The 12,284-nt window shown below is 52.4% G+C and overlaps 2 protein-coding genes across 4 annotated transcripts; one reads left to right on the top strand and one right to left on the bottom strand.

The window, feature by feature from the left end:
• Positions 1 to 133: 133 nt before the first annotated feature.
• On the top strand, positions 134 to 5,316 carry Fuom (fucose mutarotase). Of its 3 annotated transcripts, none has more exons than XM_042285643.2 (6): positions 134 to 336; positions 3,633 to 3,701; positions 3,867 to 3,937; positions 4,083 to 4,181; positions 4,794 to 4,867; positions 5,057 to 5,316. In XM_042285643.2, exons 1-6 carry the CDS (start codon positions 327 to 329, stop codon positions 5,118 to 5,120), a joined length of 387 nt encoding a protein of 128 aa, XP_042141577.2. In that variant the 5' UTR covers positions 134 to 326; the 3' UTR covers positions 5,121 to 5,316. The 3 variants fall into 3 exon arrangements, with proteins under 3 accessions (XP_042141577.2, XP_006987660.2, XP_006987658.2); XM_006987598.4 differs by lacking the exon at positions 134 to 336 and adding an exon at positions 2,125 to 3,060 and having other exon boundaries at positions 5,160 to 5,316; XM_006987596.4 differs by lacking the exon at positions 134 to 336 and adding an exon at positions 2,163 to 3,060.
• A 2,682-nt stretch (positions 5,317 to 7,998) lies between these two features.
• On the bottom strand, positions 7,999 to 12,284 carry Prap1 (proline rich acidic protein 1). The gene is made up of 5 exons (XM_076554787.1): positions 12,187 to 12,284; positions 10,198 to 10,264; positions 9,035 to 9,087; positions 8,420 to 8,526; positions 7,999 to 8,312 (listed from the first exon to the last, which is right to left on the bottom strand). The coding sequence occupies exons 1-5, from the start codon at positions 12,192 to 12,194 to the stop codon at positions 8,095 to 8,097; spliced, it is 453 nt and encodes a 150-aa protein (XP_076410902.1). The 5' UTR covers positions 12,195 to 12,284; the 3' UTR covers positions 7,999 to 8,094.

The following is a 12,284-nucleotide window of genomic DNA, read 5'->3' as shown; positions in this document are numbered from 1 at the left end:
GTGTTTTTTAACTTTACCATCTCAACCACATCTGAGTACACCATCAAGCACTTTCGCATCAGAGTGCAGCCATCCCCACCATCAGTCTCCAGGGCTTCATCTGCCCAAGCTAAAACTTCTCCATTAGACACGGACTCCCTCCCCCACTCCCCAGCCCCTGGCACCAGCATTTTTACTTTCCATGACAAGGTGATGACTCCAGGCTCCTCAGGAGTGGAATTAGAGTATTCGTTCTTTTGTGTATTTGTTATTTCACCAGAACAAGGAAATGAACAACATCCCCCACCAAGTTCCTATGTTGACATCCTAAAAGTGGTGGTCCTAAAATGCTAGAAGGTGAGTGGGGTCATACAGTGGGTCTGTCAGACCCCCAAGGGAAAGCTTGCAAGCCCTTCCCTCTGAGGATGAAATGAGAAGGCATGAGGATGAGCCAGGAAGTCTCTCTTCACCAGACAGCAAATCTGCCTTGCTTCACCTTCTAGCCTCTAGAACTGCGAGAAGCAAGCCGTTAGGTTGTAGCGTGTTGAAGCCTAAACTAAGACAAATACCCTCTGAGTTTGTTCATGCTGTAGTACGTTTGTTTAAAGCCTGATGTTTGCTGGGCAGTGGTGGCTCACACCTTTAATCCCAGTACGGGAGGCATAGGCAAACTTTCTCTGAGTTACGAGGCCAGCCTCGTCTACAGACTATGTTCCAGGACAGCTGGGGCTACGCAGAGGAATTCTGTCTTGAAAACAAAACAAAACAAAAACAGAAAAAGCCTGATGCTTTATGCTGAGATGAGGACATGCCATTCTCACAGTAATGTGATAGATCTCTCTTTTGGAAGCCATCTCAATATATTGCTCAATATATATTTGTCTTGAGCTCCTGGGTGCAGACAGTCCTGCTTCAGCCTTCCAGATAACTGACTACGGTTGTATACCACCACCCCCAGCCAGCTAATACGTACGACCATGCCCAGGTTTGCATTGTCTGGGCTACCATGGACCAAGAGTAGGACAGCTGACCATCCACACTAGCCCTAGCATTTCAGTGGGATGTGCCCAGGGTCCCAAGATCTGCTCTGTCAGAGCTTCGGTGTGGGGAAATGACTGCCTATTTGCTGTGGCAGTATGACGTCAGGGCTGTTCCGCAGCACCCTCAGCACCTGTCAGTGTGAGAATGGAGATCTATAGGGAAGCAGTTTCCATCTGAACCTCAGGGCATTTGGGTAAAATGCACCTAGTGGGGAAAGTCTTTAATCCCAGGACTCAGAAGGCAGAGGCCAGCAGATCTCTGAGTTCAAGGCCAGTCTGGTCTACAGAGCAAGTTTCAGGCCAGCTGGGGCTACACCGTGAGATCCTGACTCAAGCTAACAAGGGGTTGGAGGGCTTGAGGGGTGATAGTTGAGGCCTGTCTAAACTCCAGATGAACACATACATCATATCCAAGTATTCAGAGTTTGTTTTATGATGCTAACACACAGCCCAGACCATGGTAACTGGCATGGTCACTACCCACGGCTCAACCAAAACTACCTATTCTGGAAGCAAAGTCTCAGGGCCTTTCTCCTGATGAAGCCCACTCTCCCCCAAGAAGAGGACACTGGACTCCCTGAGACTAGAGTTACAGAGAGTCGTGAGCCACCGTGTGCTGGGGATCAAACCTGGGTCCTCTGGTGCTCTTAGCCATTGAAACATCTCTCCAGTCCCAATGTTCACTTATTAAACGTGGGCACACAGGGAAGTGTGTGTTAGCCATTGCTTGACCCACATTCTAGAAGGAACAAAAAAAGGAGGTGACCTCTCAATAGGGGAAATCTTGAAACTGAGGCAATTGAAACATTGGTTATTTGTTTTTAACTTTTTAAAAATGTATGAATGGCCGGGCGGTGGTGGCGCACGCCTTTAATCCCAGTACTTGGGAGGCAGAGGCACGAGGATCTCTGTGAGTTCGAGGCCAGCCTGTGCTACAGAGTGAGTTCCAGGAAAGGCGCAAAGCTACACAGAGAAACCCTGTCTTAAAAAACCAAAAAAAAAAAAAAAAAAAAAAAAAAAAAAAAAAAAGTATGAATGTTTTCTCTGCATTTATGTCTGTATACCATGCATGTGCCTGGTGACTCAGGCCCGAAGAGGGCAATGGGTCCCTTGGAACTGGGGTTACAGGTGGTTGCGAGCCACCAAACCCCAGCCCTGTGGAAGAGAACCTGTGCTCTTACCCCAGGAGTCGTCTCCCCAACCTCTTGTTGGTTTCATTTTTGTGGGTGCACTGAGCACATACTGCAGCCATTTGTTCTGAAAGCTGGACCAGGGTTTAAGATGCTCCGTGGGAGATCTGTGTCAGCCCTGGGCCTAGCGTAGCCCACCCAGACCTGTGTGTGCTAGGTTCTCATTGGTTCCATCCCGGCAGGCCAGGAACCCACCCACAGCCACCAGCCTCAAGCGGGCCCTTGGCTCCAGAGAGTTCAAGACAATGGGACGTATACAGACTGCCCCCAAAAAGGAGCTCCTCCAAGCCCTGGTGAACTCTCGGCTATTTTAAACTGTTTGGTCTCTGGCTCCAGCACCATTTAGGGGTTCTGGTTTGGTTTTGCCGCTATACGGGCTCGCCTCCTGCACAGGCCCTAATCCCATGAAGCCACTCACAGACTGAAGCAGAAAGCTTACTTCTAACCCTTCACACATCACTACCACCAAGTTGGGCAGCAGTGGCCATACCAGGGCCATCTGGGCTGGGGCACCAGAGATCCTAGGGCCAAGGCTGTGCCTGACCTGTTTTCGAAGGTGCTTCTCGGGCATTTTTGTCCTTCCCACACGGACTTACTTCCTGAACTTTCCCACAATCTGCCAGTCCTCAGAGATTTGCGCGTCACCCCAGAACCAAGGGCCTAACGGCGGCTCTCCAGATATTGGAGCCACCTCTCGTCTGGCCCCGCCCCAATCCACGTGACACCGCCCTGCCCACAACTCCCGCCCACCACCAGTTCGGCAGCTATGGTTGCGCTCAAGGGCATCCCGAAAGTGCTGTCCCCGGAGCTGCTATTTGCGCTTGCGCGGATGGGGCATGGAGACGAAATTGGTGAGCTTGTAGAGAGCCGGCAGTGCGGACTTCTTAGCACTTAGCGATCCACACCGGGAGCGCTTGACCGGCAGGGTCCAGGAAAGGCTGGGGACACTGCCATAGTCACCTTGCCCTTGGGAACAGGAAGCCATCCAGCTGCTTCAGGAAAGAGCCGAGCTGAGGCCTACCATTGGCCCAGGCCACAGAACTCTGAAAAGGGCAAATCAGGTTCCAAGTTCAGCAGCAGGGTAGTTCCCAGACTGCCCTGAGGTCTGCTGGGTTCTCTGTCCCTGGCCTGGTGCCCTAGGGCAAGGCAGGAGAGCCAGAAGCTGGGGTGAAACTATTGGTTCCTCCTTCCAGACACTGGTTTCATTGCCTCATTTTTTTTTTCTACTGGGATAATAGGGTGACCCATGACCTGTCCCCACTAACTGGAGTGGAAGGGATATACTGGCCGGGCATGTGGACATCCCACATGGTGGACTGTGCTGATAATGTACAAGGATTTGTGGCTTTGTGACATGTGAGCTGACCATCTGGGAGGGAGAACCGCACTGACTAGAAACCGTTTTCCCCTTCTCTCCCTTCAGTTCTTGCAGATGCGAACTTCCCTACTTCCTCCATCTGCCAGTGCGGGCCTGTAGAGATCCGAGCAGATGGTGAGCACCATAGGCGGACACCGTCCTGGTTCTGTGACCTGTCTGTCCTGGCCCCTCCTTCCTGTGGACTGGTTGCTGACTGTGGCCCACAAATGACGATTTTAGACAGGTGGGCTTACAGGTCAGGGTGAGAGCAGAAGCCTGACCCCAGCTCTGCCCTCCTAGGTCTGGACATCCCACAGCTCCTGGAGGCTGTGCTGGAACTGCTGCCCCTGGACACCTATGTGGAAAGCCCGGTGAGGAGCAAAGGCTGTGCTGCTGATCTGGGCCTCACTTTCCTCTCTGCCAGACTTCATATGACCACGTGTCCCCTAAGGGCACCCTCCCTCAGAGGAGCCCCGGAGGTGCCTAGGGCCACAGAGCTGATCCCTCTCTCCCCAGGCTGCTGTCATGGAACTAGTGCCCAGGGACAAGGAGAGGGGCCTGCAGACCCCAATATGGAACCGTTATGAATCCCTGCTGCTCAAAGCTGACTGCAAGGTGAGTGCAGCCCCAGTCACGGGACCCTCTGTCTCCTGGGGGCTCAGGAAGAAGGAACCATGGACATGGAGATGGCAGAAGACACACCCATTCTCCCTAAGGAGCCATTGGCAGGCCTGAGCAGGACCAACTTGAGGATTCCTGTCCTGGGCAGGGGACTTCCAGGGCAGTTTAGAGGGTCTAGACAGCAGTTCTCAACATGTGGGTCATCAGGAAACAGAGATATTTACATTAGGATTCATAACAGTAGTATGAAGTAGCAACGAAAATAATTTTATGGTTGGGAGTCACTTCAACAAGAAAAACGGTATTAAAGGGTGGCAGCATTAGGAAGGTTGAGAACCGCTGCTCTAGAAGCTGGCTGAGCTGAGTCCACATCTGGCAGGCACCTTGTCCATCACAGACTCAGACAGAGATAGGAAAGATGCCCCCTCGTCCCTGGTTCCCTGAGACCCCAGGAGCATCAGGAGAACCAGAGGAATGGAGCTTAGAGGACCAAAGGGTTCCGTTGCTGCTACCTCCTAACTATTTCCTGATAGGGTACTCAGCTCAGGAGTCCACCCGGAGGACTTTCAGGCAAGCTCTCTCCAACCATGCCATTTTGTCTTCCAGAAAGCTCTGATGAAGATAGAGAGATTTGAATTTTATGAACGTGCAAAAAAGGCATTTGCTGTTGTTGCAACTGGGTGAGTTTCTGCTGCATCCAGGTGACTTGGGCAAGTCCTTAGCCAGGTCCCTGGGAACTGCCTCCACTTCTGCTTTGTCCAGAAAGAAAAGAGGGATTTGGGTGGCAGAGCTCCTGGACATTGTTGAGCAGGAGGGACAGAAGCAGAAAAGGGCAAAGTTAGAATCTCGGCACCCTGACCCTCCCGCAGGGAGACGGCACTCTATGGAAACATCATCCTCAAGAAGGGGACTCTTGACCTCGGACCCTGGTAGAGACCACCTGAACCCAATCAGCAAGCCACCCCTTGACAGCACCCAGACCTGGATCCCAGCCTGGGGGTCAAGAGGTTGGCAGATCTTGAGAGACTCTGTTGACCCTGACAGAGATTTCCTTCTTCCCTGATTTGTGAAATTGAGGGGGGAGGGGAGAGCAGTCACTGTCAATCTTTAAAGGTTTTGTACTCGGAAACCTGTCTTGTGGTGAGTTTCTGGGAGGCCATTAGCTTCCAAATAAGCACCCCCTCCCCATCCTTGCTGAATCCTCAGGTGGAGAATCCACATGGGAAATAAAGCATGGGGCTGGTTTTGAGGGCTGGGAGCTGGGCAGGAGCTAGGCCTGGGTAGGAACCTGAGAGCTGGATTGGGTCTGTGGCTGTGGCCTGGGTCTCGGCAAAGGGCTAGGCTGGTCATTGATGTTGGGTAAGGTGCACAGCAGGGAGCTGGATGTGGTTGCACTGGATGCTTGTGGGGGTTGAGAATTTCTGCATTGCCCCCTTGGGTTGCGACACACAGTGACTCTTGAGTAGGGAGGGCCAGTCTGAGTTCTAGGCCAGAGGGCAGAGCTGGGCTGGACACTTTAGATGGGAGGATGCTAACACTCAGAGATGACTGCTCAGCTGCTAGAGAGGGTGATGCTGTCCTCCCTGGTTCAAGGTCAGAGAGGTCTGGATCCCACCATGCCTATGTTTGGCAGGTTGAGCATCACTACCTATGCATGAGCAGCTGTTAAGCCCAGGAACTCAGATGCAACCTCGCTGCTCCCAGCTTTGAATCCTCAGTTGTCCCAGGTGGTAAAGGATCAATTGGGGCTCAGAATTGCAGAAGGAAGTAGCAAGATTGGAGGGGAGGAACTTAGGAGGGCCTGAAACAGTTTCCCTACTGAGTGCTTGGATGTGTTTGCACCACGTGTCTGCAGACTCTTGGTGAATGTTCATAGCAGCTTTGTCGGTACTAGCCAAACGCCGCAGACAACCAAGAGTCCAGCAGGTGAGTAGACAGGCCCTATGATGTAGCAAGTGCTCTAAAAGGTTGAGCTATCTCTCCAGCCCCAGGTCTGCTTTAGGAGTTAATGCCCACAGAGCTTCCTGGCTCAGGCAAAGCTGGAAAGAAACTTGGCCACAATAATATCCTGGGCAGGTAGATGCTTTTGGTCCTAATAAGACACTGGGCCCTTGGAACCCCAGCATCTGCAGGTCCTCTGCTTAGATCCAGGGGATATGGAGGTGGGACAGCTCAAATTTTAACCATGGATCTGACCTCACTGGCACTGGACAGAGTGCTCACTGGGCACTGCTTCCTGACCACCTGCACCTGAATCTCTAACTTGATGGAGGAATGAAAGGTTTGGTAATAATCTCTATTGTCAACACTACTGGATTGAGAAGTGCCTAGAAAATTAATAAAGCACCCCAGGGTCAGTCTAGAGTGTCTCTAGAGAGGATTTGCCGTGCATGGGAAGACCTGCATGTTTCCAGGACTAGTCTAGGGGCCAGAAGTGATAAAGTGGGAAAGGAGAGCACCTGTGGTGTCCTTATGTGGGATTTGGTGCTACCTGGGACCTGGGTAGGATTTTGGCACCTCTGCTTTGCTGAGAAGGGACCGTGAATAGATTCATTTAGATTCAGATTCTTACCAGGATGGCAGGCGGAATACCCTGAGATGAGAGCTGTGCCTGAGGTCACTGTCAGAGCCTTGCTATTCATCTTCAGGACCCTGGACTTGGAACGCTGGACTGTAACGTGGAGACGCTAGATTTATCTATAACGTGGACTCATCTGTAGTGTGGGGGCAGTGGACTCAAGTAATATGAAGACCTCTGATTCATCTATGAGATGGAGCATTGGCTCCTGCTTCGTGGGGCTTAGAGGCCGGGGTGCACCTGAACCGTCATTCCTCCCACTCATGTACTTGGAGGGGTGGGGACATGAGACACACATGGAGTTCTAGGGTGTGTGAGATCAATAAATAGCCTACATGGCTGCTTGGGGTTTGGGTGCATTGGGATGGAGAGCTGATGGCCTCTCTTAAGCTGAAAAATGTGTGGCTCTGTGGCCCCTAGTGCTTCCCTCCCACTGCAAGGGTGGGATTGGTAGTCATCCTGGTACTTATATGCCATGTGTGAGGTAATTCATCTTAGGTGCTTAGGCCTGAGTGAGGCCATGTGGACAGGCACCCCAGAAAGATCCAAGTGCTGCCCAGAAAACTAGGACAGAAAGTATGTGTCCTGACTCACTCTTCTGAGCACCTACACCTGTGTGTACCTGTTTACCTATGTACCTGTCTGCATGTGTACCCATGCATATGCACAGCCACATACCCCTAGACCTGTGCACACATGTAGCCATGTACCTGCCACCCCATATCTATGTGCTTATGTAACTACCTACATACTCTGTGCAACTACACATGTGCATCACCTATATACATCTTTGTAACCATGTACCTGTTTGTGCCTGTACCTATGTGTCTGAACCTTTATCTGTGTGTTTGTGCATGTGTGTACCTACACACATGTGATACCGTGTGCCTGTGTACCTATACACTCATCACCCTGAGTCCCACCTAACCTCATGCCCCTTCATCAAATATTCCTTTCTCAGCCTCTTCTGTGCGAATTCCAGGATAGGTTTCACTTCCCTGCTGAGACTGCTGCTGCTAACTGGTTCCCACACTTGACTGCTGACATAATATCACTTCGTCCCCACATGCAGAGAGATGGGCCCAAGGAGGAGAACTGTTCATGAGCTGAATGTCAGCTAGACCCTGTGCTCCATAGAAAGCTTTTAGTGAGCCGTAAGTAGGGCAGTGATACTTCTTCCTCCTAACACAGCTGCTGTGCCCCGGGACTGCTGACCTTAAAGATACTCAGGGCTTCTACCTGTTTGCAGGTGTTTATTTTTGCTAGCTGGAGAGAGTCAGTGGTCACAACAGTCTGGGCCTCAGAACAGGAGTGGGCGAGTGGTTAGGGCTATTCGGAGTCCTCCAGAGAGTGGAAGATGTGGTCAAGGTCCTCCTCTGGCCCCTGGAGCACCTGACGATACATCAGGGGCCATGGCTGGGGTACTTCCTCATCTTGGACCTCCTCATACATCGGATGGTGGATGCTGTCAAGATCTAGTTCCGGACCGTAATGAGGGTTCCGAAAACGGCTCAGGATGTCTTCAGTCTCCACCCAGCTCCTGGCGTCTGGGGAGAGACAGAAATAGATGTGGCCTTAGTCTCCCTCACAAGTTCCTCCTCGCTGGCCTTCTGTCCAAATGGCCCCCATGATGTGGCCTTGGTCCCACTCTGACCTGAACGCTTTTCCTCAGCAGCTGCAAGCTTCTGCTTGGGCACAGGCAGCAGTGCCCCAAGCTGGAGGTCCTTCTCCGGGGGCTCCACAGCTTTGTCACCCAGGACCCTGCCAGCATGAGTAGGGTAAGGTTCACGCACAGGTGGTAGACATGGCCAGCCCCCCACCCCCACCCCCGGCAGCTGATGGACCTGGGAAGCTACTCCATACCCACCCACTTTATCAACTGCCCTGTAAGACCCGGGACGAGTACATGGCTTTGTGCCCCTAGCATCTCTAAAGCACTGGGTGCAGGGGTGGGGTCTGAGAAGGTCAGAGCCTTCCCTGGGCAGGGTCCTCAAGGGCGAGGGAGGTAATATAGTATGCTGTTCTAAAACTTAGTTCATTGGAGGCTGCAGGGAGAACTGAGTCTGGGAGATGGCCAGGGGTCCTGGGGACATGACCAGGAGTTCCTGGGAGATGGCTTGGGGTCCTTGGGAGATGGCCTGGGGCTCCCGGGAGGGAACTCCCAAGGAGGCATCTGTAGGATTTGAGTATCACCTCCTAAAAGCTTCTGAACAGCCATGTTCTCCATCCCCCACTGCACCAGGCCACACTTGCCTTCTGGGGCACTTACTTCTCTGTTTCCTGCTCAAGGATCACATGTTTGCCTTTGGTCTTGACAGGGACCTAGGAGAGTAAGTCACAGGTGGAGATTTTGCCAGTTAGTAGCCCAAGGTTGGAAGACACCCAGGGAGAGGCCACTCTTAGACCCACATACAGGCAGTGGAATAAAGGTCACTGTGGCTATCAGGATTACAGGTAGGGAATTTAAGACCCCAGCCTGTCCCTGAATGGCCAGCCTACCTGAAAACCTAGCCAGCTTAGGAGAAAGTAGAGTTCTTTAGCAGGTGCCTGGGGCTCACCTTGGACTCTGCACTCTCACTACACTCTGGATTTTTGCATCAGTTAAAGTTGTGCTTGCCCCTCCCAAATCCTAGCTAGTGGCCCAGAAGGTAGTCAGCTCCTCTGAATTTAACACCTTTGAGACGAAGTACCAGGGGAAGTGACGCAAAGGACGACCCTGAGGAAGTGACCAGCTCTAAGAAACTGTGGATGGCTGAGAAGGGTGGGCCTTCCTCATCCTCTTTCACAGCCACGTGTGCAGACTGAGTGGACTTGGCCCAGAGCAAGCTCAGTTCATTTCATACTGTGCCCTCTGTTAGCAGTCTAGACCACACCCTCAGTGAGTATGCCAGGCTAAGTATGGAGAAGACTCACCTCACACAGGGTCTTCCGAGGTGTTTTCAACGTCCATGTCCCCACCTCTAATCTGTGTCATGAAACCCATATCCTTCCATCCTGGGGTCATCTGAGTGTCATAGAGACCCATGTCCCTACCTGGTAACATGGGTGCCATGGAGGACCATGTTCCCTCATCCTGGGATCACCTGGGTGTCATGGAGATTCACGTCCCCATGTGGTTACATGGGTGTGATGGAGACCCATATCCTTTGGGTCACTTGGATGTTATGGAAGCCCATATCCTCACCTAGTAACCTGAGTGTCATGGAAATTGGTCCACTAGACCCCAGAAGGGTCCATGCCCTTCTCTTCCTGAGGCGCCTCCTCAATGCTCACATGGTGCAGCTACCACATTCACCACATGGCCTCTGCCCTGCCTCCCCTCTCCTTGCCCAGCTTGGGGTGGAGAAAGAGAGGCCCTTTCCAATACTCCATGCTAACTGGGGCAGAGGTTGGCAGCCAGAGATGGGGCGAGGTAGAGGGGCCCCTGCATACCTGGAGTGCTGGAATTGCCCCTGCCTCCTGCAGCAGCACAGCCACCAGACAGGTGGCCAGGAGAAACCTGAGGGACCAGAGAAGGAATGTGAGGTGATGAGGGGTCACCTCAACTCCTGATGCTCCAGTCAAGACCTACTGGGGCTGGTGGCATGTGTCTTGGACAGAGAGACCAAGGGTAGGTCCCTGCCGATCCAATGGTAGATCTTGACTTTGATCTCACAGGAAAGGACCTGTAGGCAGTACATTCAAGCAAGACACTCAGGGCACACTCCTGCTCCATGTCTCGAGGCCAAGTTCTCTACCTGGGGCCAAGATACCCCATGCCCTAGGCAGATCCTACTGTGACAGGACACTGGCAGTCAGTGCTGAGGATTCCAGAGGCCATACAAGGACACACATGTGGGCCTGCACACACCTGTGCATGACAACATCGACAGGATGGATGGAGGCCCTAGCAATGCCATGCCACAACACCCCTGAGGCCACAAGCCATGGTATTGGGGGTAGGGTCACTTCTAGAAGGCTCTCAGGTGGCCAGTAGCCCCATCATGCAGACAGAAGGAATGGCAGGTATTTCTGAACATGTGATTGTAGAAAGGTATTCATGTGTGTGAAGTATGCATGTGTTTATGTTATATGATATGCATGTGTATGCATGCATGTGCATGGGGTGCATGCTTGTGTGTGTGTGTGTGTGTGTGTAAGCCTCAAAGAAACCTTCTCTCTTCTCTGTGATTCAGCACTTTGTGATAGGTGCTGGGGGATGTCTTTCTGTATGCTGTGAATATGCGTTGCTCTGATTGGTTGATAAATAAAGCTGCATTGGCTTACGGCAAGGCAGCAGCTTAGAGGCAGGAGGGAAATTCAAGCAAAGATACAGGAAAGAGACAGGCAGGAGGAGAGACGCCAGCCCCAGCCAAAGGAGCAGTACGATGCCAGCAAACTGGTGAAGTCACAGAACACATGGCAAAACATAGATTAACAGAAATGGGTTAATTTAAGGTATAAGAGCTAGCTTGCAAGAGGCCTGCCATAGGCCATACAATTGGTAATTAATATTAAGCCTCTGAATGATTATTTTCTAAGTGGCTGCAGGACCGCAGGGCCGGGCAGGACCTGAGAAAACTTCCTACTACATTAAGGATCAAAAGACAGCAGGTGGGGATCTGGCCAGATAGGGTTGAGTAGCCCTGTCTTACCTTAGAGCCGCTAGACAGAGGCCTATTTGTACGCTGGGCAGAGAGATGAACATGGAGAACCTCATGCTAGCCTTTTGTCCTCTCTCTCCTCTACCTCCATGATAATTCAGGTCCTACAGGTCTCCCTGAAAATTAAGCCCTAGCTTCTGGGTGACCAACTCTCAGGTTGCCTGATTCCTGCCCTGCCTATACTCCCACCAGCCCTCAAAGGCCTGCTACATATTCCCCTGCCCCCCTCCCCTGCCACTGTCCCCTTTCTTTTGGGCCATCACAGCCTCGAATTGTTGCCTCTTCCCAGGGGGCTTTTAGGATCTAATGTTCTACTGGCCTAGGGACCCCATGGGACAACTCACCCCCATGCATATCTGGGGGCCACTAGGGCTGCTCTTATAGGTAAATCCTGGATTACAGGCCTGAGGGTGAGTGTTTTACAGAAAAGAGAGGGTATTTCCCTCCCTCCCTCCCTCCCTCCCTCCCTCCCTCTCTCCCTCCCTCCCTCCCTCTCTCCCTCCCTCCCTCCCTCCCTCTCTCCCTCCCTCCTTCCCTCTCTCCTTCCTCCCTCCCTCCCTCCATCCTTTCATCCTTCCTCCCTTTGTTCCCCTAAGATACTCTCCTGGAATCAGGCTTCAGATGGGGATGGACTGACACCCAAGGCCTATCTCTAAGCCAGAGCTCCTGGATTCAGACCCAGTGCGACCCTAACCACACAGCCAGGCCCACCCTGGCCAGTGCCCAGCTGCCAACTTTTATGGGTAGGAAAGTTAGGACCCAGGGGCCATGGCATCACCTCTTCATGACTGGGGCTCCCTCTCGGTGCTGAGGAGCTCTAGGCGAGTAGAGAAGCTGCAGATTCCAGTGTCCAGGTGCCTGGTTCTCTTCCTCCCA

The sequence above is a fragment of the Peromyscus maniculatus genome, chromosome 1, assembly GCF_049852395.1.
Source record: "Peromyscus maniculatus bairdii isolate BWxNUB_F1_BW_parent chromosome 1, HU_Pman_BW_mat_3.1, whole genome shotgun sequence".
NCBI lineage: Eukaryota > Metazoa > Chordata > Mammalia > Rodentia > Cricetidae > Peromyscus > Peromyscus maniculatus.
Note: the sequence above shows the minus strand (reverse complement) of the source record. Positions and strands in the feature narration are given on the sequence as shown.

Coding starts and splice junctions, on each gene's coding strand:
- Fuom (XM_006987598.4), top strand. CDS start 2,976: ATGGTTGCGCTCAAGGGCATCCCGAAAGTGCTGTCCCCGGAGCTGCTA. Junction 3,061..3,632: donor GGGGCATGGAGACGAAATTG/GTGAGCTTGTAG, acceptor CTCTCCCTTCAG/TTCTTGCAGATGCGAACTTC. Junction 3,938..4,082: donor ACACCTATGTGGAAAGCCCG/GTGAGGAGCAAA, acceptor CTCTCTCCCCAG/GCTGCTGTCATGGAACTAGT.
- Prap1 (XM_076554787.1), bottom strand. Junction 9,088..10,197: donor GGGCAATTCCAGCACTCCAG/GTATGCAGGGGC, acceptor TTACTCTCCTAG/GTCCCTGTCAAGACCAAAGG. Junction 8,527..9,034: donor CTTGAGCAGGAAACAGAGAA/GTAAGTGCCCCA, acceptor TCATGCTGGCAG/GGTCCTGGGTGACAAAGCTG.